The following is a 27,105-nucleotide window of genomic DNA, read 5'->3' as shown; positions in this document are numbered from 1 at the left end:
GGCTTCCATAACACAGTCTCCTACTTTTCATCCTGCCCTATTCTGGACACTTCTTAGTTCTTTTCCTCACTTTTGCTTTTTGTCCAACCTCTAAATGTCAGCCTTTCTCAGGACTCAGTCCTGGGGCCTCTTTTCTTATTCCACATGCTCTCTTTAGGTGATTTAGTTTATTCCCAAAGCTTCCATTGCCGCCTCTGTGCAAATCACGTACAAATCTGAACTCTAGACCCGTGTCTCCCCGGCCGCTGTTACATCTACACTTGGATATCCTGCACGCACCAAACTTACCATGTCTAAAACCAAATTCAATATTTCTACTCCATAAACTCGCACCCCCGTCCTTCATAGTCTAGGCTTCACCACCCACCTCACAACTCAGGTCCTAAGCCTGGGAGCCATCCTTTACTCCTCTCTCTGTCACCTCTCTTTTGTAAACAATCACCAACACTTGTCATTCTACTGCTTAACTATCTCTTGATTTTCTTTGCTTTCTACGACAATAAGGAACTGAATTATCTGCAAGGACATCAGATCGCAAGAAGACCCCGAGATCCAGATGAGGACACAGCTCACCAGACAACTTGCTATTAGCCTGCTGAGATGCTGAGCAGCTGTGCCCAGAACCCCTGACTACAGAAGTGTGAGTTAATAAATGGATTTTATTTTAAACTATTAAGCTTGTGTTAATTTGCTATGCAGCAATTAAAAACTAAGACAAGCAGCATGCTCGGATCTCCTGTTGGAATGACAGGAGGAAACCTGTGAAAAACGTGATGAGGATGAGGAAGACTAACCAGGAGGGGAGACTCTGGCTTCGATTCTATGGTCCGTTGTCATAAGCTCTTCCTTGCAGACACCTTGCCCTTCTCTGTGTCTCTCATAGTTACCCAGAGACACTTAAGGGTTGGAATCAGCTTTCCACTCTGTATCAGTCTACCCCCAAGCAGTTTATCACTTTCAGAAAACAATTGCCCAACCAGGCTGACTGTTTCTGTTCTGTAAATTAGAGACCACAAATCTCAAATGGGCAGTCAGCTATAATTTACTATGTTTTCCAATTTAATTATATTTATTACTCTCTAAAAAGATTTTTCCACACTTTCTCCCCACTTCCCAAATAGGCTATAGCCTCTACTTTTTTGACACCTTATGCCCTGGTGAAATAGAAAAAATCAAGACAGGAGCTACTTCATTTTCCAACCACCCCATTGATCGGTGGGGTGTCCTGTATCCAGTCTGCTTCAGTATCCTTCATATGCTGTACCTTCTATCACATTACCGGGGAGGTACCTACTAGGTACTTTCTATTAGGTTCATTACCAGGGAGAAGCATCTCCGTTTCTTTGTGTATAGAGCTGTCCCTCCATGTCATCCTGACTCATCTACTGAAGGTCTTGGGAGTCCATGAATGGCTCAGGTTGCTGTAGCCTACAAGTAAGGAAATATGGTTCAAAATGGTTTAACAGTAAGAAAAAATATATGATTTCTCAGGACAGTGATTTCGGGACTGACTCATTCAGTAGTGTAACACTGTCGAGAACCCGGGTTCTGTCTATCTTTCTTCTCTTATTTCTTCAGCATGGAGGCTTGTTACAGTCTAGCTTACATTATGGTTCCAAGATTGTCGCCACAGTTCCAGGCATTGCATTCAATATGACAACGTCCAGTGAAGGGAGAGAGGCTGTTCTTTCTCTTTTATTGCCAAAGAAACCTTGCCTAGGATCCCCTCAGAGACTTCCTCTCATTGGCCCGACCTGGGGTGAGTGCCCATCCCTAGAACTACTTATGAAGGGAAGGATTGCCACCAGGAGCTTAGACCAGTGGATCTCAAGGGTTGTCCCTGGGAACAGCCGCAGCAACATAACCTGAGAACTTATGAGAAATGCAGATTCTTGAGCCCCACCCCAAACCTATTGAATCAGAAATTCTGTATGTAGGACTAGCCGTCTGCATTATAAAAAGTCCTCCAGGTAATTCTGGTGCTAAAGTTTGAGAACCACTGGTTTAGGCTAATCTCTGAGCTGGGGAAAGGACAGCTGCCCTGAGGTCTTGAATGACACTGAGGATCTTTAGCAAGGAGGAAGGAGGGTATAGATTTTGGATAGGGGGTGAACTTCCTGCCAGGTCCCTCCTCTTCCTGAATAATCAGTTTCTTCTTCTTTATTATAGTATTCTATCAGCATGCAAACATACTCTGATAGCGCTATCTTAAAAAAAAATTAGTCCATGACCCAAGTCACTATCCAGCTGCTGTGTGAATTCTTTGCTTCACTTCATAACTAAAACTATTCATTATCAGTATTTCAGTTCCAAATACCAAAAGTACTGCCAGTTTCATTTCTGGCCTTTCTATTCCCAAGTACCAGCTGTGGTGGATGGAATAGGAAATATGGCCTTGGAAGTCAGCTGATCAGTGGATTAGCTCATCAGGAATTTTCTCAGTTTCCAGTCTTAGGGGGAAAAATATTTCTTTTTCTGGTTGATTTTCTTTCTATGTTACCTTGAGAGGGAATTATGGGGTAATATTAATGGCATCATAGACTTCGAACACTTTTTTGTTAGGTTTTTCCTTACCCCAAGGATCCATAGTAATAATTCAATATCTGTTTATTGAGCACTTACTATGTGCAAACACTGGGTCATGCACTCCATAAGGGGATGAAAAGAGTGGCCGTGAATTATTCTTGTCCTCAAGGAGTTTGCAATCCAGTTTTGGGGACAAATCACAAAATAAGTAAAAGTTGAATAACCATAAGTATGTCAACCTGAGATAGAAAGGTTTTACCAAACAAAACAGAACTGAATTCTATCAGTAAGGTCTGCTGCTGGAGTTCAGGAAGAATTTACAGAGAATAGCAGAGAAGTCATCGCTGATTCAGGAATCTGAAATGAGTCTTAGATTTAGGATTTGTCAAGGATACAAGAGGTGGAGAGGGCAACGTAGACAGTCAGAGCCAGATGATGACTCAAGCCCAAGTGTGGCCAAGGGAACGGCAGAGCTGCTGGATCAGAGAGCACTTGAGTGAAGGAGGCTGTGTGAGTTAGGGCCAAAAATGCAGCTTTTTTCAGCAGGACCCTAAATGCCTGGCTGTGGACACTGGACTTTAGCCTGGAGATGACGGAGAGTGTACATGTCAAAGTGCATACATAATCCAATTTAGCAAATGGGGCACTAGGCCAAAGCTGAGACAAAATGTAATAGGTAAAAGTGCAAAAGCACGTGTGCGTGTGTGTGTGTGTGTGTGTGCACGCATGCATGCCTGCGTTAAGAATGGCACACATTCAAGATCGAGGGTAACCTGTCTTAACAGTATTTGATTTGAAAAAGACAGAGGCATTAATGTATCTATAAGCTCAGTATGGGTCCATGGTGTGATTTGGCTGGAGGCAGCGGCAGGAGTAGAGTCATCAGAACAGAAGTCGTTTTGCCGTACTTTTTCTTCCCCCAAGTCTACAAAGAGGACTGCTTAAAGATCTGCTTAAGATAGACTTTGGAAGCTTCAAGATCTGCTGTTGGATTCTGGTTTTACCGTATACTCATTGTGGTAGACAGTGCTGTGTGTTCATAAATTGTACTTCATTTTCCTCTTCTGGGAGCATAGGGAGATCACTTAGGAGTCGTGTGAGTAGTTCTGGCCAATAGATTGTAAGCAGAGTGACTGCGCCACTTCAGAACTGAAGCATGGAGTAACTGGGAAGAATTCCTTCATGCTCCTCTAACCTTGCTGCTACAACCATGAAGGCCAGGTATCCTGGTTGGCGCAGCTACAAGATGGCAGAGGTCCCTGAGTGACTCACCGTTGTCTTGCATTTTAGTTTCTGCAAACAACACATAAACATTTGTATTGTTAAGTGGCTGAGATGTGGGGGTTCATGTATTACTGTAGCATAGGCTAGCCTACCTTGACTAAAACACTAGTTCTGTGTCTTATCACTTCAGGCTGCTGTAACACAATACCACAGACTGGGCGGCTTAAGCAACAGACTTTATTTCTCATAGTTCTGGAGGCTAGAAATCTAGAATCAAGATGCCAGTCGACTGGGTTCCTGGTGAGAGCCTGCTTCCTGGCTTTCAGACAGTTTCCATCTTGCTGTGTCCTCTGGTGTTTGTTCCTTTTTTTAGATGGGCACTAATCCCGTTATGGGGACTCCACCCACATGACCTCATCTAAACCTAATCATTCTATAAGGCCCGCACCTCCTAATACCATCACATTGGGGTTAGGGCTAGCGAAATGAATCAGCAGGGGGCGGGGGCATCTTCATAACACTTTAACCTTGTATCGACTACTTAATAAAGCTGAGAGTGTAAAACAGAGGAATAATATCTCCCTCAAAGAGGCATCTTAAAGGGCTGCTGTGATGCTTCGGTGAGATAGAATGGTGCCTTATACCGTGTTTCCCCGAAAATAAGACCTAGCCGGACAGTCCGCTCTAATGCGTCTTTTGGAGCAAAAATTAATATAACACCTAGTCTTATTTTATGCTGTAAGTAAAATATCTTATATCTTATAGTAAATAAGACCGGGTCTTATGTTAATTTTTGCTCCAAAAGACACATTAGTGCTCATGGTCCGGCTAGGTCTTATTTCGGGGAAACACGGTAGATAGGAAGAATGAAAAATATTTTGTTCCCTTCTGTCCTTTCAGGGTAATATATAACTATTTCTTTCTGGAGTTATATTTAAACAAAGGAGTAAATACAGCCTATAATGCCCAGGGAAGCACACACGTAATCTCTAGATGAAGCAGGGATTATGTCCAACCCTACACTGTTAGTTTAGTTCTCAATACTTCAGCTCAAGTGGTCTTTGGTAAAGGGACCCATGCCCAGATGTCAGGCATCACCTGTGTTCACTTCTAAGCATCAGTTTTAGGAAGATTATTGACAGATGGGGAAATTTCTAGAGGAAGATGATTAGGTTAGGAAAAGTCTGGAAGTCATGGGAATGGCTGAACAACACACAAGTAAGGTTGGGGGATTCAGCAAATAAAAATATTATACAAGGAGCCCAGTAAAATTAGAATATCAGATAAATAACGACTATCTTACTATAAATATGTCCCATGCAATATTTGGGGTCTGCTTAGACTAACCAGCTATTCCTTGTTTATCTGAGTTTCAAATTTAACTGGGATACCTGTCTTTTATCTGGCAGTCCTTGCTATACGGAGCTGTGGCCTCTTGTTGGAGGCAGTGTACACACGAGATAGAGATATAATCTCACAGTTATGACCACAAATGCTTATTTGTACTTGAACACTAGGAGTTGCTGGGTATACAGATTTCCGAAAAAGCAATGGGAAAGTTCAGAAGTAGGTGTCATTATCCCGGGACAGTTGCATGGAAGTGACAAATTTGGGTGAGAATAAAAAGGTTAGTTGTCCTCACTTCCTCTTTCACCTTAAAATATAGGTAAATGAGAACTGACTCTCTTCTTTCTTTTTGGTTTGCCCTAAGACACACAAGCAGGAAGATAAGGTCTGGTAGTTCCTTATATGACATGTTCTGCCCTTCCTCCCTCCTGGTCTTTCCTTCCTTCCACACACATTTAGTACGTAGGTTTATTGAGAAACTGTGCTAATTGCTTTCTTGACAAAAGAAATATAACAACCCCCAAAGAAGCAATACCGTACTTCTTAAAAAGGGGAAACTGTGTCTTACAAAATCTACAATGATTTAGAAATCTGTAGCAAATTCTTGGGTAGTCTGTGGGTAGGGTGGAAGGGGTTCAGGGCAAAGAAGGAAGGAGTTGGTGGACAAAAATCACTCTCCTCCCCTGAAACTTTTTACTTGTACTGATCATTCTAGTAAAATATGCTCATTGTGGAAGATGGGAACATACAGAGAAATATAAACAGATGGGAAATATTAGCACTTTGGATATTCTCTCCCCGTCTTCTTTTTGAGTATTTTTTTCTTTGAAGTAGATTTGATGCACATTTGTTTTCTTACTTTTCCCCCCAGTTAACCATATCTCATAAACATTTTCCCAGGTTATTAAAACCCCTTTATCAGTATTTTGGATCAGAAGATAGCGAGTTGTGAATGATGTTTTAAGGAGAAGGAATTAGATTAGATAAGGACTCAACACCCTTGTCTGATGAGATATTGACCAGACTTTGATCTGTGTAAGCAGAGGCCCGAGGAAAAGAAAATGTGTCTTCTCTGTGGCTCTCAGACTTGCTGGGCAACTGCCCTGAGCTAGGTAATAAACTTGCTGTCCAGACAGGCTTTGACTCCTATCTTTATCAGGTGTTGGACTCTGGTTTTACTAATGCTTGAAGGCTGTAAAACAACGTCATGCTTACGCTAACTCTTCCACCCTCTGTCCTGTGTAAACACTTCTCCCACCCCCACCCGCTGACCTTCCCTGTTCAGAAAGGCCAGAAGCATCACCCTACTAGGGGAGCTCGATTTGCCCCCTGAGTGCCCCCTCTGGTCCAGGTCATGGCTCCTACAGAACAGAGTGAAATGCACAAAGCACAGATTCTCGGGTTGGGACCTGGGGCCCCCCTGGGAGGAAGAGGGGAGCAGCCCAGCCGCTGATTGCCCGGTAGGTGAGCTATGAAACATCTGCCTGGGAGTGATAGGTGCTTTTTGTTAAGCACAACTACAAAGACTGCCGACCATAGCCCCAAACACCTGTGTATGGCGCACACATGGGGACAAACACCCTTTACAGAGCACTGCACCTCACCTCACCTTGCCTGGCCGTTTGCTGCATTGTTTCCTTTGATGTTTACCAGGATCCATGAGGTACATTGTTACTATTCCCTTACATTGTTACTATTCCCTTACATTGTTACTATTCCCTTACATTGTTACTATTCCCTTACATTGTTACTATTCCCTTACATTGTTACTATTCCCTTACATTGTTACTATTCCCTTACATTGTTATTATTCCCTTCTGAGGCAACTTGCTCTGGTTGCCCAAAGTCATAGCTGGGCAGTGCAGAGCCAGACTTGTCCCTTTACCTCTCTCTCCCTAAGTCTAGGCTTTTAACTGCTGTCCCAAACCTCCAGCCCTGGAGAGCAGAGCACCCTAGCACTCGTTGGACGGCGCTTCAGGGGAGCTTGGAAAACACATTGAATGTCCCTGCCCCTCTGAAAGCCAGTTAAGTCCCTGAGTGGGGCTGGCATAAGGACATGATTTTATAAGTTCTGTAAGTAATTCTGAGGGGCTGCCTGGGTTGAGAACTAGTAAAATCCAACAGCTTTACTTACGAATGATGAGACTGAGACCCAGAGAGGGATTTGCCCAACTTTATACTTCTATTGAGTAGAAGAGCTGGAGCTAGGTCTGGGGTTTAGGATACGTTGAAATCCACACATAAACCCCATGTGGCTACTGGCGCGGAAGGGAGGCCTGATTGAAAGCCTTTGGAGGCATTGATTCCAGACATGAATCAATGTCTGACCGACCCACATTTCCTCCCCATCAAACAAACCACAGATGCTCATGTCTCCATATCAGCCCTCAACCACCATTTTGAACACTAGGAAATATTGTTTGTCCCTCTAATGGCCCTTTCTGGGATCATAGAATTTTAAAGTCCTGTGGGGCAGTCCTCTGCTATCTGGAGAAGCAGGTCTCATGATGCAAATTCCCCGTGACCCTCTCAGCCGTTCCCTCACCAGGTGCTCCTGAACTGCCACGTGGCTGCATGTTGCCCCTTGAGGTATAAGTCTCTCTCCTCTCATGTGAGGCTTGGCCATGGCCACATGGTCAGTTCCACATGTCAAACCGGTGGCCAGAGTTCACAGCAGGAAGGTCACAGAGGTTGGACTTAGGTCCCGAGAACCTAATTCCCAGAGGGCACTGGCTGAACAGTAGAGGTAGAGGTGGCTGGGGGTGTAGGAGAGGGCAGGGTCATGAGCTGGCCTGTCTGCCAGAGGGACGTAGGGAATTTGGGAGGGCAGTGACCGTGGCATAAATGCCAAGCCTTTTCTCTCTTTTCTCTGGGAGCCCGTCAGCCATGGGCCAGCCATGAGCCAGCATTCGACTCCACCAAGCTGAAGGCTGCCCTGGGCTGTACCCCTCGGGAGGGTGGGGGGGACCCTTCGGGGCGTATCCTGGGAGGTAGAACAAGCTGCTGAGGCCCCTGAGGTGACCCAGGAGCCTGACCTCAGCAGAGGGGACCCCCCTGCCTTTGGTAAGGGGAAGTTGTGTCATCCTGTCATCATGCCCTTTGTGTGATCTCACCGTGCCACTGTAATGTTTGTGTGGTCATTTTCTCTGTGTTTCCACTCAGGACGTCCTCACTCAGAGCAGCTTCCTGTTGGTATGAGGGCAAACCCTGAAAGTACGTGCCAGAGCCTCTGTGAGGAGGAGCTGGAGGCCAGCACCTTCTCTCTGTGCCCACACAGAAGAGGCCGGCAATATGGAAAACAAGCAAAAATCACCTCATGGCGTCTGTTGTGGCTGTTTCCACAGCATCTGTCTTCCCAGGAGCCCCCAGTCAACATCATGCTCTCAGAGTGGGAACAAAGGTTCAAAGAGGCATTTTTTTTTTAGGTATTGGGTCTTGATTCAGTTTGGGAAACATGAGGTGGACTCTGGTCAGGGATTACCAAGGGTGGAGACAGGGAGAATAGGAGATCTTAGGCTTGAAGTAACAGTTAAGAGTATGAGTGCTGTAGCAAACTGGTCTGGGTTCAAATGACCACTCACTGGCTGGGGCCACGTTATTGCAAATGTGCCTCCTTACCTTCATCTGCAAAGGAAGGATAATTAAGGGTCTACCCCCGTTAGCCCTACAGAGATATGGTGGGTGTTAAATGAGTTAGTACCTGTAAAGGGCTTAGCACAGTGCCTGGCACCCTGCGAGCACTGGGTGAAATGTTAGCTGCGGTGGATTTAGACTGACTGCCTGATTTCTCCCAGACCTCATGCCAGGCCAGTGAGCACGGTTGTTCGTTGGGCAGACGTTGAGGTTGGGAAGGTGCGAATGGGGGTCGAGAAAAGGGGTATGGAATAGAGTCACCCTATGACAGGCAGCCCAGGCTCCTGCTTACTGCAGGCCTCTGCCTGAGGCTGGGTTCCTGTCTGCTCAGTGACATAACAGACCCGCTTTCTCTCTGGGTTTTGGGGAGGCACACAGAAGAGTGACTGATTGTCTGGCCAGCTGAGCAGTTGTACTGGAGTGGCGGGCCACGCCAGCTTTAGTCACATGGCAAATTCCAAGGCCACTCCTGGAGCCCACCCTGCCCCACAGACAGGCACTCATCCATGACTCACTGTGTCCAGGTGATGTCTGAGCCTGAGTCACCTTTCTCCAACACCTCAGTACCAGCATTCACAGCCTGGACCAGGCTCGCTTGTCCTTAACCTCTAGGTTCTCCTTTGCACCCTTTCCCCTCCTTTCCTTGCTCCCTACCCTTTGATCTCTCATTGATCAAATCTTGGTTGATCTCCCTGGGAATTTGGATGGTTTAAGCCTGACACGTGGATCGTGGATAATGGAGACAGTAGCTTCCAATGCCGCTCTCATACCCTCTCAGAGACACTGCCGGGAATGATGGAGAAGCAAGCAGAGAAGAAGCCTGTGACAGGCAGCCCAGGCTCCTGCTTACTGCAGGCCTCAACACGATGACATCTTTGTAATCTGAGGGTAGGTGCCTCAAACGAGACTGCCCTAACAGCTGACCAATGAGTGAATTACTACTATTAGCCATCCATTCTAGTGGCCGAAAGCCCAGACGGTACCTTCTGAGAGTGGAACTACACCTACAAAAGCATAGAGACTCATTCAGTGATATCGGTTATTTTTCCTTCAGTGTGAATCCATTCCTTCTACAAGCATTGAGCACGTGCTGTGTCCCAGACACTATTTCTAGGCGCTTGGAAAACAGTCCTCAACTAACTGGACACAAATCTTTGCCTGTTTGGACAGCCCATTCTGGTGGGGAGAGACAGAAAATAAACAGGATGAACAGGTAAGTTATACAGTTAGTTAGAAGGAGGGAAGTGTTGCAAAACAAAAACAAAAACAAAAAAACCCAAAGCAGAAGCAACCAATAATGTAAGTTAGGGGGGACTGGGAGTGCTGGGGTGAGGACAGGGGTGGGACAGGTATGGCGCCTTTTGAAGAACATGGTCATAGTCGGCCTCAGAAGGTAGCATTTGAACCAAGACTTAAAAGAGGTAAGAGGGTTAGCCTTGCAGACATCAGGGGAGAGAGCAGCTGGGGCAATGCCCTCAGATAGAAGCAGCCTGGTAATTCAGAGGCTCAGCAAGAAGGCCATGAGGCTGGAGTGGGAAGTGAGGGTGATGCAATGTCTTGGTTTTCTAGAGAAGTAATGGGGGGTGTCATATCATTTGGGGCCTCTTTAAGGGCTTTGGCTTTGCCGTTGACTGCAGAGGGGAGCTGGTGCAGGGTTCTGAGCAGGGGAGGCTGTGACCTATTGTGTTGCAGACCAGTTGGGAGGCCATTGCAGAAGTCTGGGGAAGAGAGGCCCAAGCTAGAAGGGCAGAAATAGCCCTGGTTGCTCTTGGAAGGAAAGGTAACAGAATTGCCTGATAAGTTGATGTGGGTGCAAGAGAAACAGGAGTCAAGGTTGACTTCGCAGCCACTTTCCTGAGGATAAGTTCAAATGAGTAGGGGGGCCACGGAGGGCTGAGGGCTCCAGAGCAGGGTGGTGGGAGGCAGAGAGAGTGAAGGGTACACAGATGGGGGGCTTCAGTGTTGGAGTGGTGCCCCAGCCTCGCCTTTAGCCCTGGCTGGGTCCTAACCCAGCCTCTGGTTCTATTTTAGGCTTCTTGTGTCTGAACAGATAGGGTTCTGAAGTTCAAAGCCTTGGCCTGGGCCATGTAGCCCAGGGGAGCCGGGGGCTAGACCTGCACGGGGGTGTGATCAGTATCCCCAAGAAGTGAGGCTGACTGGGCTATTCTTGGGTTCTGCAGAAGCAACATCTGGACTTGGCCAGGAGTACGTGGGGGGCCCAAACAGAGCAATTGTCATTTCCCTCTGGAGAGGCTAAACCACTCCCTGGACCTGCCCCAGCCTGTGATGTCGGAAACACCAAAGGCTTATTTAACTGGGCTTCTGCCTCCTAAGAGGTGACTAGGAGGGGGATTTAAAGGTGAGGCCCACCACATGCTGGCCCCACCTCGGCTGAAGATCTGGGATTACAACACCTGCTGTTCTGTTGAGTTAACTATTAATGAGTTCTGTGTCACATCCTCTTTCCTGGTGGTGGGCAGAGGTGGGCAGATCCAGGATGCTGAAAGCAACCTTGGAAGCCTTGACTTTAGGGAGTTGGAGAAGTGGAGAGAATGAGACCAGGCGGGTGGCCTCAGAACCCAGGGGTGTCAGCGGTGACCTTTCTCTGGGGGACTGGATGGGTGTCTCTCTGTGTCCTTGTTGCAGAGGCAGGGCCCATGAAGAGAAGCTGCGTGTACTGGCTCCAGCTTGTTGAGTTCAGCCAGATTTCACTGGAATGCTTACAGGGGCCATGACATTAAGAGTTATTGGAGTTTCCATTATGCATCTAAACAACTGATTGCCCATTGGGTAATTATAGTGTTTCTCCTGCCCATCTAAATGTCTCAGCTAAACTAGAAACAGCATTCGAAATGCCCAGCTTGATCTGCAAAATTCTACATTTTCCCCTTAAGGGTGGTCAAATCGATTTCTTGGGCTTAACCCTTCTATTGCAGAGACCATCCAGCGTAGGAGAGACTGACAGGCAGGAATGGCTAGTTAAGAGTCTCCTTTAAATAGAAACTTTGAGGCAATACTGTTCCCAAACAGTGCCAGTGCAGGCTGTCCAGGGCCGAGATATGAACTGGGTGGCCTTCCAGAACGCTCTAAAGCCCTCTGGCCCTAACCTGGGAGAAAAGTGTCCTCTGAGGCCAGTCTTTCTATCTGACCTGTTACTGCCATTTACAGTGGCTCTCAGCCCGGTAGCCTTGAGCTAGGAGCCTGCCCAGGGTCCCACAAAGGAAGCTGTGTTCCCAGGCCTGGTGGGGGGGCCAGGGCAGATCTGTCCAGTTAGGCTTCAGCCTTGCCTTGTACCACTTGTGGTCAGGTCTGTTTTCTGGCCCTGCAGGCGAGCATTCCTGCCCCGGGAGGGAGAGGCTAGCACACCAGCCCTCCTGAGCTGGGGGCAATGACTCACAGGTAGTTACCTGTCCTGGGGCTCCCTGCCAACCCAGGGAGGGAGCCGGAGGCGACGCATTTAGAGTTGATTCCTGCTTATTCCTGTTAAGCTTTCCTGGGGTGAGTTGGGCTCTGACCCCTTCCTGATGAACTGTAGCCTTTTAAGGCTCCTCCAAATTCCCCGAGAAGCAGGGATTTTCCACTGTTCTTGTTTTCCCTGCTGGAGGGGAGGGGCTGTTGCCTTCCAGTCTCCTGGATGTTTGGGTCTTCTCCTCACCTTCTAGCCTGGTGACAGGTCTGGGGCTGTAAGACCCTATATACAAGCCCGGCTTTTTGTATCCTCTGCTTGGTCTTCTGTCCAGGGTGGTCCAGGACACAAGAGGAAGCTGACCCCTACGGGCCTGGGGAAAACGCCAAGGACAGTGCCCGTCACAAATGCCAGCACCCTTCCCACCCTCTGGATCCTGGTGTGGAAGGATCACAAACATTTGCCTGTTGCTTTCAGTTTGCAGTGCCCCCCTTTACCTCTCATCGCACCCACAGGCAGGCCCGCACGGCCGGGCTTGCTGTGAAGCCTCTGGGAGCGACCCACTTGCCCAGTCCTGTCCTGGGGGTGGGGTGTGGTGGGGGTGCAGTGACGGCAGATGGGCGTGCCCGCCGCCAGATTCCTGAGACCCGCCCTGCAGTGGGAGTCTCCAGAGGTAAAGCCGTTGTTTAAAACCTGGGAGCCAGAAGAGGGGACCCCCCACATTCAAGGGGTGCTCTCAGAGAGGCCATCTGGAGAAAGAACAGCAACAGCACGGAGCCAGGTATGTTACCTGCCTTCCCCTGCCTGGTGGGGGCTGGGCAGGGAGAAGGGCTGTACTCTGGGTGTCTGGGGCCTGGTTGCAGGCCCAGTTCTTCCTCTTCCTGTGAGCTCACCTGAGCGAGTCAGCTGCAAAGGCTAGGTTAAATGTGTGCCCAGGTTTGGATTGCTTTTTCACATCTGATAAGCATCTCAGTGACTTGGAAGAAAGCAGGTTCAGATCAGGGCTGAGCACAAAGAGAAGTGGAAAGGGTGGGCTGGCCCCGCCAGGGCTCTTCTAAGGCTGCTCAGAATGCCCAGTTCCGGGGTAGGAGGGCAGAGACAGCACTGAAGGAGAGCCAGGAGATGGGTTTCCCTCTTAGGCCATGACTGGCTGCAGGAACTCAGGCCACCTGTCTTCTCTGGGCCCCTGACTCTTCTGGGAGCTGATTGGAAGGAAGGATTTCAAAGTGTAAGGATATATGATATAAAGACGCCAGGAGAGCCCCAGTTCCCTCTCTGCCCCTGCATTGCCAATCCCATGTCCCCCCAGCTCAGCCAAACAACTTTGCGGCTGTCGCTGGAGCAGAGCGAGCAACAGTTCAAGGCAGAGGTGGTCGCTGCACGAACAGGGACCCTCCGAGTATCCATCCCCAGCCTCCTTCAGAATCTGTGGCCTCCTCGCCCCCTCCAACCTGCTCAGCCTCAGCCCATAATTAGAGGCATCTGGGCTGCTTCCAGTTCAGGAAATCCTCACTTTTCAAAGACTGCCCGGCCTGCCTCTCTCCCCATCACATTCCAGCTGGCCACTGCCCAGAGTTGTGGCCACCACAGCCTTACCCTTGGGGTGGCCCTTGGTGGGATCGGAGACCATGCCAATGGCAGGGAGGGCTCACCTCCAGACCCTCAGCCACTTTGACTTGCTCACCTTTGGGCCTGTAGGCTGGGACAGGCCCTGAGAAAGGACAGACCTCTTTCTTGGGCAGCAATAAGGCCTCAGGCCTCTCCAGCTCCTCTCCTGCAAAGGGCCGGTAGTTTCCTGCTCCCCACCTGGTCCTTATGACTCTGCGGGCAGGACCAGGCGAGCCTCCTCCCTTCCATTTCAGATGAGGAAGCTGACGTATGGGAGGGGATGGCATTTTTCCAGAACACCCTTGAGTCCCATGCTCATTGGGCCAGGGGTCCAGGGCTCTGGCATATTCCAAAGTTTTGGCTACAAATATACCTGCTGGTCAGAGGTGTCCTAGGTAAAGTCTTCTGGAAAAACATGAGCCCAGGAATAGATGGGGCTCGTGTGCCTTAGGGGTTTGCACTGTTTTACACGGGCTGCTTTGATCTGTCCCAGGTGAGGTCCTCTCCAGGGATCACCCCACTGGCTGAAGATGAGGCTCTTTCTTCTCCTGTGTTTCGGTAGGTATCCCCTCCGATCCTTCCAAGCCTTGTCATATAGCAGGAAGCTGACAGTGGATGGGGATGAGGACAGTTAGCCAAAGTGTGAGCATTACCTTGTCACCCTGTAATCCTGGCGTTTGGAACACTTGTTTAGTTGGGACACCCATGAGCTTTCTCTGATCCCTTAGGCCTTTGGGGAAGATACTTTTCTGTCTCTCTTGCGAGGCCCCCAAGTATCTTCTTACTCCTGCCTGAGAGTGGTTGGTGGTTCCCCAGGTGCCCTGCACAGTTTATTTCCCACCCTCTCCCACACAAGCTGGCTCCAGCGTCATCGAGGCTTGAGCTCTCGATTTCCCTGTGAATTGCAACGGGGCACTCACATGGTGTGGTTGGGTCAACTTTGCAGACAAAGGAGCAGAAAGAATGCAGGTCTCTCCCAATATTCACAGATGGCAGCAGCCAGCCCTCCTCTGACCTGTGGGTGGAGGCCACGCTGTCACTGAGGACAGTTGTGGACCGCATGCTGGTGGCCAGGCATGTGCCGGGAGCTTGGTTCTCAACGCCACACTGGGACGCCACGTTTCAGGAGCACCCATGGGCTTTGGTTTCCAGTGTGTCACCTTCTTTTTTCAGTTGGGAGTTGCAGAATATGAAGTCAGCTTTTTTACCTAACAGCCCCGGGATGCAGGCATCAGCATCACCAGCGAGTGGGAGCAGGATAGGGTCTCGTCTGGTCAAAGTCTGCCTCCCTGGGGGCTGCTGGGGCGGCTGGCTACACCCTCTTCTCTCCAGACTGAACCCCAGCACCCCTGTGATTTCAGCCTTGCCCAGCCTCCTGTGTGCCCAACAATCCTGCTCCCACGGGGCCTGCTATCCACCTGTTGGGGACCTGCTCATTGGGAGGACCCGGTTTCTCCGAGCTTCGTCCACCTGTGGACTGACCAGGCCTGAGACCTACTGCACCCACTATGGCGAGGTACACCCTAGCTCATGGCCTCCAGGGCTGGAGGAAGACGAAGTAGGTGGGGTGGGGGAGCCTGCCATTGCTCACTGAATACTTAGGGTGTACTTGTATACGCCCAGCCCCATGCACGGTGGGGGAGGGGGAGCAAGAAAAGTATAAGGCTGGGCAAGAGAAAGAGTACTCAGTTAGCTGAATAGCTCTTTCCCCTCTTCTGCTCCCTAAAGTGGGAGTGTTTCCTCCGCCCTTCGGCGTGGGCAGGACAGTTTTTCAAGTCTTGGAGATAGGCAATCAGATAAGTGTTGATCCTTTGTATGTAGAGTCTAACGTGCCACCTTTGGTGGCTGAAGTCAAGACTGGTGGAGCACAGGAGCTGGGATGTGTGCGCTGGGTTGTGTCTTGCCATAGGGTGAACTGAGTTGCGCCACAGTCACTCTACTGCCACTGTCTCTCTGGCCAGCGTTGGGGTGTGGCTGTGGACAGAGCCAGAAGGAGAATACGTGATCGTAAGCTAGGGTTTACCTTCGATGCTCTGCGGTTGTCATGTATGAAAAGCCAACTTGCCTCTCAGCCTCCATTGGTCCATGTCACCCCAGGCAAAGTGGGAAACAGTCAAACTGTTGTGAAAGCGCATAGATCAGTAAAATAAATGAGAGAGTGACTTGAGGTTAGCAAGAAGGTTGGGGACTCAGTCGATAATTAAGAAAATGAGCTAAGGGAATCCAGGAACTGGAACACTTTGGACTATGTCCGTTAACACTGCCCATATAGGCAACTGATTTATTCAGAGAGGTTGCGATTTTTCTTCTACATTGCCTTTTTTTGTAGGAACTTTGGTTTTCTTTTCCCTTCAACAAAGTTGGGGTCTTTGTTCCTCATGTTCACCAAGGTCGAAATCCCTCAGTGTTTTCTTGTGTCCCAGCCGCCTATCTCATTGGACCATTTTTCTACCCTCAAAATACAGGTTTGGACAAAGAAAGGGGTGAGAGAGTGGTTTGCCCTGAGTCTCTGCAGCCTTTGAGGGGAAAAAAGGGAGAGAGAGACAAAGACAGCAAGGGAGTGAGAGATTGATTGCCATGACGGAGACTTGGGTTGTCTGCGGTTTCCTCTTTCCAGACTGCCCTCGGGACTATGGTGATATATCTGATACTGTCACTGGGGCTCACTGTCCTTACAGTCCCCAATGTTCTCTTGGCAACTTTTAATCACGGATAGTCCTCGGTCGTGGCTTTGGAGGTACTAGGCGGAGATGGCTGTGGCTTCTGCATCTCACCCACTTGGATGTGGGAAAGAAAGCCCATTTGACAGTGTTGGGTAAGATGGCCGGCACCAGGCCAGTCCTCCCCATGGGCCCAGATTACTCCACAGACATCAGGGGCCTGGCAGTATTGAGCTTTCTGGGCAATAGAATGATTTCTAGCTGCCCCCTTCCCATACGCCCTCAGAGCTTTGTGGCACTGAGCCGTGTCTAAAAGGTTCGGGAAGACCTGAGATTCCCTTCCTCAGGCTGACCTGCCTTCTGGGAGGGAAAGCAAGGAGAGGTCAGAGGCCCCAGTGCTGGGCGCCCCTGGGCCCTGGCCCTGCCTTCATAGCCTCTCTCCCGCGAGGCGTGGGGCTTTGGGGCTTCGTTCTGGCCTGCCCTCTGCCTCTCTCAGATGCCCCAGAGAGCCAACTGCCTCCCCTGCTTTTAAGCCTACCTCACCAGAGTAAAACACAGGGTGCTTGCAAAAGAGAAGTCTAGACTTTTGCAACCCTAGGGATGGATAAATCTCAGCTATTTTGCTGCAGTGAAAATTGGGAAGTATTGGCTCTCATTTTTTTTTTTCCTTTTTCTGTAAATCCATGGAACCTCTTGGAAAGAGTAAAGGATAGGGCATCTTGGGTGCAGGATGTAGCCCCAGGTCTGCCACTCACTTGGGGTGAGATCTTGGGCCAGATAATACCCTTCTCTAAGTCCCGCTTTCCTACTCGTGAGCGAGTGTTAGATGAAATGAACTTTAGGGTCACTCCTTGTGTCAGCTTTCTTTGGGGATGAGCTGACTTCTGAGAAGGAGCTTCTTTTCCCCTGCCTTCCACATCCCTGTCTTGTCTGATTTTGCTTTCCGTCTCCCTTACCCATGTAACCTAGAGGCTACTGGTTGCCAGCCAGGAACACACGCTCTAAAGGCACAGACAGTCCCTCCGTACAGACGTACTCCGAACCCTGCCCAGGTGTGGTGGTGCCTGGGTGATGAAAATTAGGAAGCCAGATTTAACTCTGCTGAGTTCCAATTTCAGTTTTTACGTTTCATTTATTATTTTTATTTTATTATTAAATATTATAGCAACTGTAATTTGTTGAGCACATATTATGTGTTCCAGGCATCATACTAAGAGTTTTATATAAATTACCTCATTTAATTTTCAGCGTACTCCATGAGGTGGCTCTTGTTATCCCCAGGAGCCATTGGGAGGGTTTAAGTGTGTGCTGGGACCCCAGATTTCTAATGGAAACACACAGGAGTTTTCTGAGTAGGGATGGTGGGCGGCGGCCCCAGTGGGGATGAGGGGGCATCACGCAGAGCTGCACCCCTACTGACCCCACACCGCCCCCCCGCCCCCTCACCCCTCGCCACCCCCCCATCCCTATGTGCACACCTTCCTAAGTCAAAGCCTCTGGCTTAGTGCCTCTGCTCTATTTCCATACACGGGTGACATGGCGAGCCCTGAGCTCAGTACAAACCACCCAGCACCTGCTGCCCGCCTACTGATGTGGCACGAATGCAAGTGCAATGGTGATTTATGACCTTGGACATTTCTGCAATGCTCACTATCCCCCCCCCACCCCCCGCCACTCGCGGGGACTCAGTGCCATGGGAATTGCAGGAGCAGTAGGGACTGCTTCCAGTTCCAGAATTGTCTCTCCCAGCTCCCGTTCTCCTTCTTTGTGGGCCAGTCTGCCTGTTGGCATGTTACCGCCTCTGTCTAATTTTGTCTCAGTGGCTAAATCCTATTGGCCTTGAGGGCATGCTTCTGTGGGTTTTGGGTCCCTTACGTGGACATCGGCCTTGGCCAGCTGTGCCTAATGTACCTTCCACATGCCTACCTTTGCCCTTCTGGCCTTGCCAGCCCTGACTCCACATTAACTGTCTGGGACTGAACCCAGGCAGTTCTTTACTTAAATGGCCTGAGGCTGCAGTTTCCCTGTGTCTCCTTGCTCTCTTTCTTTCAGCTCCTAGATGACCCCTGGGTCAACTCACTGCACTGTTGGCCCCTAAAGCTCAAGCATGAATGACAATGTCTGTGACAGGTCCCTGCCTTTGTCCTCTTCTGTGTTTTCCCTGAGCCCCAGGTCCTCACTTGAAAAATGGGAGTAGTGGTAGACCCATTTCAACAAGTTGTTGTGAGGACTGTATAAAGGAACAAGCCATATGACGACTGGCATGGTGTCTGGAAGATGCCAATTGTTTCGCCCCCCTCCCACACCGACCTCCAGGGACTTGTGTCTGCATGCAGAGGCCATCCTATCTTTGAATGACATTTCTGAGAATTTCATCCCTGATCAGGGAACACACTCACAGACTTGCTGAAATTAGCCCGTCCTTGGGCCAGCCCACTCTCTGCTTTCAAGATGACCACTACCCGTCTGATTTGGAGGCACTCATGGTTGGCGAAGTCAGCCCTACTGGGATGGACACTCTAGTTCTGGTCCTGGCTCTGACACTTAGAATAGAAATGTGACCTTACAAAGGTCATGACTTCTCCCCCATTTCCCCAATTTATGAAATGAACAAGTGGGGATAGTCAGCCTTTACATTTGTCCGTCTCTAGCATCACCGCCCACCAGCTTCTTGGAGGTGGCTGGGCTGTGTGTGAGCCCTTGAGGGTCCCCCATGGTCTCTCAGATGAGCAGTGGCAGGGGCTGAGCCCTTTGCTTGTCTCTGGGCTGGTATACGCTCCTCAGGAACTCTCCGACTTCACCTGGAAGCTTTCCAACCCTATTTCTGCTCCTGACAGTGCCTCTGCAATGTTGTGTCTGCTCCCCCAAATGCTTTATTTATCCCCCACTTTTTTCCTTCACAGGGGAAAACTTAATTACCCAGTTGCCTTAATAACAGTCTTGCATAGTACATTCCTCAAGTTAATTAGCTGTGTAAACCAAACAGCTGTCATTTTTATCGCTTGGAAACAAGCTGCGGAGCAGTAGCCAGTTGATAGCTACTCCTCCCCAACACACACACACACACACACACACACACACACACACACCCAACAACCATTGCCTTATTTTGATGATTGTCTGTTTTCTTGACCTTTGTCATGGCTAATGTGTAGTCAGAGCACATTCATATATGTCTTAAGATTCTCATCCTCCTTCCTCTCAGAGGACTTTGAACCTGTCTCTGACCAAAATATATGTCCTCCTGTTCTCCAGAAGCTCTCAGCAGGTCTGAAACTCCCAAAGCTCCTACCACTGGGGGTTCACTCTTTTGAATGAAGCATTGTTGAGTTGATTGTTTAAAATGCAAATACTCTTGGGAAAAGCACCATATATCAATCTATTATCAACCGTTTATATCTCAGAAAGGGTTTGCTTATGAGAAAATTAGCTGTGGCTTTTGCAAAGTGTCCCAAGAGAGTAAGACCCAGGATGAGTAAGTTTAGAGGAGAAGGAAGAAAATGGAAAGGGACATTGGCGAAGAGTTGCTATCAGAGGGAAGCAAAGCTTGGGTTGGTGGAATGTGAGATTCTTGGGTCCTGGTTGTTATGGGCTGGGGAATGGCTTGTGGAGCTGAAAGGGGAGAAGCGAGGGGAAAGCTGTGATGGCAAAGCCTGGACACAAACCTGGGTGGCCTCACAGCTTTTGTGGCCTGAACTCTCACCCCATTTCTCCTGGGGTTCAGGTCCCTAGAAGCCTCTGGGCAATGTCTTACAGACCTACCTTGCTTCTTTGTCATCAGGGCCCGTAGGAACCATTGTGACTGGTCGAGCCTGTAGAAGTCTGGGCACACAAACAACTCTGCACTCAGGTCTAGGGGGACACCTTTTTGTAGATGTCCAGGCTGGGGTTGAGGCTGCCCTTTCCCGGGGAGAAGAGAGAGAGCATCTTACCAACCAGTTCTAGTCCTTGCAAGTGACCACTGTGTCCCTTGAATCATAACAGGACAAGAAAGTTTGGAGCCAGCTAGCCTGGGACAGAAATCCCTGCTTCCTCTCTTCCTAACTCTATGACTTGGACACACTTCTTAACTTCTCCAAGACTTGCTCTCCTAATCTGTGAAATGAGGGTACCCACCGTTTAATGTAATATACCTACCTCAGGGATTTGGGAAGCATGAAATGAGGTAACGTATGTACTGTGCTCAGGAAAGAGCCTGGTACTGTATAATTTTTAGGTGTGTGGTTACATCGTTGCTATACTCAGCTTCAGAAAGTGACTCTTCTGAACTTAGTGTGGATGGAGGTAAGGGTGGTGCAGAGTTAAGGGTGCAAGATGTTACCTCATGACGAGGAAGAATATATTGGAAGTACCTCATAGGGAGAGGGTCCAAGATGGAGGATTAGGTAAACGCTGTGCCCACTGCATCCCAGGAACACACCAGAATTACAGATAAATTATAGAACATTCAACCTCAAGAATCATCCGAAGACCAGCTGAAGAGAAACCGTGTAACTAAGAATATAAAAAAGAGGCCACATTGAGACTGGAATTTAAAAAAAAATTAAAAATGAATTAAAAAAGAAAAGTACCTCATAGCACTGGGGCTGTCCTCCCACCCGGCCCCACAGCAGGCCCTGACATTTGACCTTTGCTGGCTACATCCATTGACGTAGAAGTGGTGAGGCTTGTGAATGCCAGTGGGGTCTCACAGAGGCCGTACTGACCATAGCCTCTTCCCCTGTCCGCTTGGCTGGGAAGTGTTTCTCCAAGTACAGTGTCTGGCCAATGTCTTCTATTTCTCTTGCTTCCTTTGCATTCTTGTTTGGAGTGCCTAACTTTTGAGCTGATAAGCTGGAGTAGGGGAGAATTCTAATAGCGCATTAGAGCAAGGAGGAAGTTCATTACCTCCACCCACACCTGCATTTTACCAATGAGGAAGCTGAAGTGGAGGGCATGTTTTTTCTTTCAGGGAACTGGATTTTTTTTTTTTTTTTGGTCCTGGCTTTCTTTCTTTGGGCCCTGGCTGGCAGCCATGACCCTGATGGTAGCCCCTTACATGGACACAGGTGACCTCTGGCTTGCTCCTGGGAGGGAGCTGGGCCATGTATAACCACACCCTGTTTTCCTATTTCCCCCTAGAATTAGCTCTGTGTTCTACAAAGACACAGAGCTTTGATTTGCCTCACCTTCCTTTTTTTCACCCCTCTCCACTGTGATTCAGGCTCTCCTTTGCCCTCCCTGAGCTCTCTGGGAGGGTTTGTCTTCTGGCCAGATTGAGCTAAGCTTCTAGAAGGCTCTAGGATAGGGGAAGAGGCTCAGCCTTTCCAGATGGAGAGCAAGCAGGAGCCAAACTGGCTGGAGGCCTGACAGGCTGGATTGATAATAATGCCATGTCTCTGAGGTAGGACAGCCAGAGGAATGCTGGCCAAATGACCCCGGAGAGGGAGGTAGCTGCAGCTGAGAGCTTTCATCTCCGGGAGAGACAGAGGCATGGAACACACACCAGGGGAAGAGCCTCACGTTGAGAATCACACACACACACACACACACACACACACACACACACACACACACACACTTATTCACATACTACATAGAGGCATACAAGACTAAAATAGAAAGGGAAACTGAGGCTCAAAGGGAAACAAGAAGCTAGCAGCTTGTCTTCACCTGGGCTTCTGCCATAAGCCATTTTATTTCGGACCTCCATCCTGCCAGTTAGTTGACAAGCAGAGCTGCTTAAAATACCTGTCCCAAGGCTGCCAGCGTTGCCTGTCTGTAAGGATTGCGATGAATTCCTCCTTTCGCCATATTACTGTGATAAGCGGCACGTACGCTTAAGTGCACGCGGCCAACGGATCCCTCCGTCAGTGCCTGTACATGTGGAAGGAAGGTGATGAAAGCATGGGTACCCCCAGACTGAAGACTGGGGGAGGAAGCAGGGTGACAAGCCTATACTAAATACCTGGGACATTTTTAATTTGTTTATTTTACAATAATGACTATTTTCCTGAGCATAAGAGTTAATATATGCCCGAAGTATAAAAGTTTTAAATTATTAAAAAATAACAAGGAAGGGAAAAATTTACCTGTAATGCCATTTCCCAGAGATATTAGGTTAAACTGCATGCAGTTGCCATTTTTATAGGTAAAAATGACTGAATATTAGTCATTTCATATGGAAAACAGGCATATCAGTTTAACATATTGATATATTTTCTTCCAAACATTTCCCATTTCTTTAAAAATGTATTTTTGAGAGCATGATGTATGCATGTTTATTTCCAATTTTTTTGCATAAAACATTATAATGTGAGCATTTCCCCCATATTTCTCTAATGACTACATAATATTCCATCATTTGGGAATATCAAGGGCATTTCCACAATCCCGGCTTGAACTGTTCTAGATCCTATGTCCCATGGCCCAAAGAAAGAGCCTTGTTTCTGGCACGCTCTTGGCCAGGGAGCAGGCTGGGATCAGCCCCCAGCAGGGCTGGGGAGAGGGCTCTGGTGACAGGACACCGGAAGGCAGCTGGCTCTTGTCTCTCTGTGGGACATGTGCTGAGTGCAGACAGGATGGGGAGTGGAAAAGTTTGCCCCTGAGAGGCTGGGCAGAGTGGGGAGAAGGGCATGCTCACTGCCAGGGACCAAAATAGGATTCTGGAGGAGAGTCAGATTCCAGCTAGAAGCTTCTTTTGCCCAGAAAGGAATTATTCTAAGTGCTCAGGTATTTATTTCAGCCACTGACACTTCTGCAGTCTCTGTGTTAACTGAGCTGGGTCAACCTGAGAAGCTGGCTTTCTTCCCAAGGTGTGTTCTGTGCCATGGCCTCCCCCAGGGTCAGCTTCAGGATCAGACAAGCCCTTGGGTGAGACAGGATTTCTCCCCCTTTACCATGCTTCCCAGGATGACTGTGCATTCAGCTGGTTACCTAGCGGAAATGAGAGGATGACAGGATGACAGGGAGGGAGGGAGGGAGAGAGGGAGGAAGGGGAGGGGAAGGAAGAGGAGAGAAGAGGAGTGGAGAGGAGAGGAGAGGAGAGAAGAGGAGAGGAGAGGAGAGGAGGGAAAGGACCCTCTCTGGTGCTGGTGCTAACACTGGCTATCAGTCAATAGGAAAGTCACGTAGCCTCTTTGAACCTCAGCATTCTCATATGTAAAATGGGAATAATGCTACTTACCACATAGGGTTGTTGTGAGGCTTAAATACTGTATTTCTCGAAAATAATACCTACCCCAAAAATAAGCCCCAGTTAAGATCGTCAGCCAAATGGACGCATTTACTATGTTATGACGATGTTCCAGAAGAAGATGACATGACTGTATTTGAATAAATGTAGATTGTTGCACATGAAAAAATAAGACATGCCCTGAAAATATGCCCTAATGTGTCTTTTGGAGCAAAAATTAATATAAGACTCGGTCTTTTATTCGGAAACATGGTATAAGACCTGGTCTTATTTTGGGGGAAATACGATAGGTTACGGAATGGAGACTCCTAATACAGTACTTGGCACATAGTAGGTGCTTCGTCACTTACTATTGATGTTTTATTACCTCCTCATTCCCCCACCCCTCCTTTTAAACTCCCTGAGTGCAAGAAGGAATTATCTAGTAATAATGTAATGAAAATGTTAGCACTGCTGAGCAGTAACTGTTCATTCAACAAGTATTTATTGAGGGCCTACTATGTACTGTGTACTTTCCTAAGTGCTGGGAATACAGCAGTAAAGGAAAGTAGTCCTTTCCTTCCCTCATGGAGTATCCATTTTAGTAGTGGGGAGGCCGACAGCAAGCAAATACTTAGGCAAATAGACAATAAATGCCCTGTAGGTCAAGTGGACAAACATGTGGCAGGGAATGAATAGGGACAGAGAAGAGTGAGGGGGCAGTGGGTGCTGCTTCATACAGGGCACATGTGCCGGCCATCATTGGAGCAGTAAATATTCCAAAAGAATATTGTTTAAAACAGCACTTTGGACATGATGAGGACAGCTCCAGCACCAGGATGGGTGACAATTCTTATTCTGCAGAACGGAGGTGAGAGCTGGAAAGGGGGGTGGGACGCAGAAGCTCAGCGAGCCAGGACTCCTGGCACCCCTTCCACGATCAGTTTCAAGTTTGTCGGCTGTAGAGAGGAAAGATGATGTTGGGTGTTATAACTAAGTCACTGCCTTGGCATGTTACCTTGTCCCTTTGGGACTGAGCTGTCAGGCTCATCAGCTCAGCAGACACCACCTCGTTAGCTTATCACCTTCTCAGGACAGCCTTTCAGGGGCTGGAAGGCCCCAGAGAAGGGGGCCAGAGCTTTCCCCTGGTTTTGGTGAGTGGAGGCTTATGGGAAAGCAGAAGCACGCGGTGTGGGGAAGCCCAGTTGTCCCTGCCCAGAAGGAGCAGCAGGTCGGGAGGTTCTTGTCCAAGTCTTGCTTCTCCTCATGGGTGAACTGGAGCACTCTGAATAGTGTTCTTTACCCTGCGCACAAGGTTTGGGACCATGGTTACTCAGAGAAAACAATTGTATGTGTATTGCATGGGGCAGCTGAGACACGGTCATGCTATCTCTGTGGGGGGTGTGTGTGTGTGTGTGTGTGTGTGTCTGTGTGTGTGTGTGTGTGTGTGTATGTGTGCATACCTGTGTATGTACATGCACACGGACTAAAAGAACAAGGAAAGGACGAGGGCCATCTTCTCTGGCCATGATTTTGTTTTTGTGTTTTCTTGGTGATCTCTGCCCAGCTCTGGAGCCCAGGGGTTCAGCTCTGCTTCTTGTCTCATTCCAGAGCATGGGCAGGCCTGGGAAGGTGTGGCTTTTGGGGAGCTCCAATATGAGGCTGTTTCCTTCTTGGCTGCCCAGTTTGGCCCAGCTCTTCTTGGGGATGGGCCTCTGCCCTCAGCCCCAGGGCTGCATGCCTTCCTGGCCTCGAGACCGCCTACCTGCACAGTGCTAGTTGGTTGGGGATCATGGAATTCTCTCCTGTGGGTAGGGAGCACCAAACCTGGGGAAGATCAAGTCCAGGTATCAGTGTTGGAAGGCCTTAGAGATGTTCTAAATGTTACTAGAATGTTAGCTTCTTGAGGGCAGGGTCTTTGTTTTGTTCACTGTTGTAACTCCAGAGCCTCGAGCAGGGTCGAGCACATAGTACATACTCAATAAATGTTGGTTGAATGATTAAATGACTGTGTTCCAACCTCCACTCAATTTACAGAGGAGAAAGCTGAGCTCAGCAAGCGGGGTAACAGAGCTAGAACTGGAACCCCACATTCCCTTGTCCTGTTTGTCTGTCCCCTCTCCCTGATCCTCAGAAACTCAATTATCCCCAGGCTGCCAGGATTAAGTGAGATGAGATGTAAAACTCTGTAGCCTGCATTTAGCACATAGTAGATGTTAAATTAATGTGAATTTCTCTCCTTTTTTTTCTTGGCACCCTTTTCAAGTTTCTCTTCAAGGCAGTGTCATCTACCAAAGATTTTTCTACTGCTCCATACCTCTTTCCCAACCATAACATCGAGGTACTATTCACTTAGCTATGTGTTAGGACAGACACAAAGGAATTAAATTAAAAGATGACCAGTAGCCTTGTTTTGAGAGGTTAATCCTTCCAAGTGTATTAATGAAATCAGTGGGATCTCCAGGGGAAGCATTTCTTTTCTTTTTTTTTTTTTAATTAGTTTCAGGTGCACAAGACAAAGTAATACTTAGACGTTTATCATTTATATCCCTCACACTGTGTGGACCCCCCCTCTCCCTATCCACTATCCTCCAGGGGAAGCTTTTCTATGGAGGGAATGTCCTGGGCTTTCAGGACCCAAGGGGAGAATTCTGTCTGTACCCCTCCTCTGAGTCTTTGTTGTCTCCCTGCTCCACAGTGGCACATGAAATGCTGCAGGTGTGACTCCAGGCTGCCTCATAATTACAACAGTCACCGAGTGGAGAATGTGGCTTCATCCTCAGGCCCCACACGCTGGTGGCAGTCGCAGAATGGTAAGGGCCTGCCACCTTTAGGCGCCCAAACTTACTGAGGCTCCCATAGGTGGGGGTGGCTGGAGTTTGCCTGGGACCCCTTTGGGACATGGGTGGTTGACAAGCAGAAACTTCTGCCTGCATACTGGAGGTCTTTCCAATGTTGCAGGTAGAAGAGTTTATTGGAAGTTAAGGGAAGGGTGAGAAGAGGTAGGAATGCCTTTATCTCACTCCACTTCCTCACAGAGGGCTTGTGGAAGGAACTGAGCTTCAGGAACAGGTCTGCGTTGAGCAGACAAGTTGAAACTCTGTAAGGTAGTAGGGGCATCAAGTGATGGTGGGAAAGACATTTGGCCAAAAATAGATAGGATCTTGCTTAGATAATGTAAGTGGGAAAATTCTGGTGCCGTTCCTCTCTGAGAGGGAAACTGGAGAATCACAGCGAGAGGGTGTCTGACTTCCGAGAACTGGTGTAGCCCACAGCCTTCTTCCGTGAGGAAGGTAGAAAGTCCCCAGTCTAATGTTCCAACTCTTTGTCCTTCCAGATGTGAACCCTGTCTCTCTGCAGCTGGATCTGGACAGGAAATTCCAGCTTCAAGGCATCATGATGGATTTTAAGGTGTGCTTCCTTGGGGGTGGCAGTGGAATGGAGAGGGACCCTGGGCCATGTGGGCTTAGACCGCTGGGCAGCAGAGTTCTTGTCTACCCAGTGGGGGTGATGACCACGTGCTGAGAGGCCCGCCCTTTCCCAGGCTG

At 48.7% G+C, this 27,105-nt stretch overlaps 1 protein-coding gene across 9 annotated transcripts in view; it reads left to right on the top strand.

Moving 5' to 3' along the window:
• The window catches only part of LAMB3 (laminin subunit beta 3), a 144,705-nt gene that overhangs the window by 97,578 nt on the left and 20,022 nt on the right, over positions 1–27,105 (top strand). For 3 of the 9 annotated variants that reach the window (XM_081025839.1, XM_081025842.1, XM_081025843.1), the window contains 7 exons: positions 505–640; positions 9,785–9,943; positions 12,471–12,917; positions 14,238–14,302; positions 15,106–15,260; positions 26,256–26,370; positions 26,895–26,968. In XM_081025839.1, the coding sequence (XP_080881965.1) occupies positions 14,275–14,302; positions 15,106–15,260; positions 26,256–26,370; positions 26,895–26,968 (372 nt within the window). In that variant the 5' untranslated portion in view covers positions 505–640; positions 9,785–9,943; positions 12,471–12,917; positions 14,238–14,274. Of the gene's footprint in view, positions 1–504; positions 641–1,121; positions 1,245–8,926; positions 9,619–9,784; positions 9,944–10,910; positions 11,090–11,899; positions 12,229–12,470; positions 12,918–14,237; positions 14,303–15,105; positions 15,261–26,255; positions 26,371–26,894; positions 26,969–27,105 lie in introns of those variants that run through there. The other 6 variants (XM_081025836.1, XM_081025840.1, XM_081025841.1 and 3 more) reach the window with 5 other exon arrangements.

Source organism: Rhinolophus hipposideros (genome assembly GCF_964194185.1).
Source record: "Rhinolophus hipposideros genome assembly, chromosome: 19".
In the NCBI taxonomy this organism is placed as follows: domain Eukaryota; kingdom Metazoa; phylum Chordata; class Mammalia; order Chiroptera; family Rhinolophidae; genus Rhinolophus; species Rhinolophus hipposideros.
This window is presented reverse-complemented; position numbering and strand designations above follow the sequence as displayed.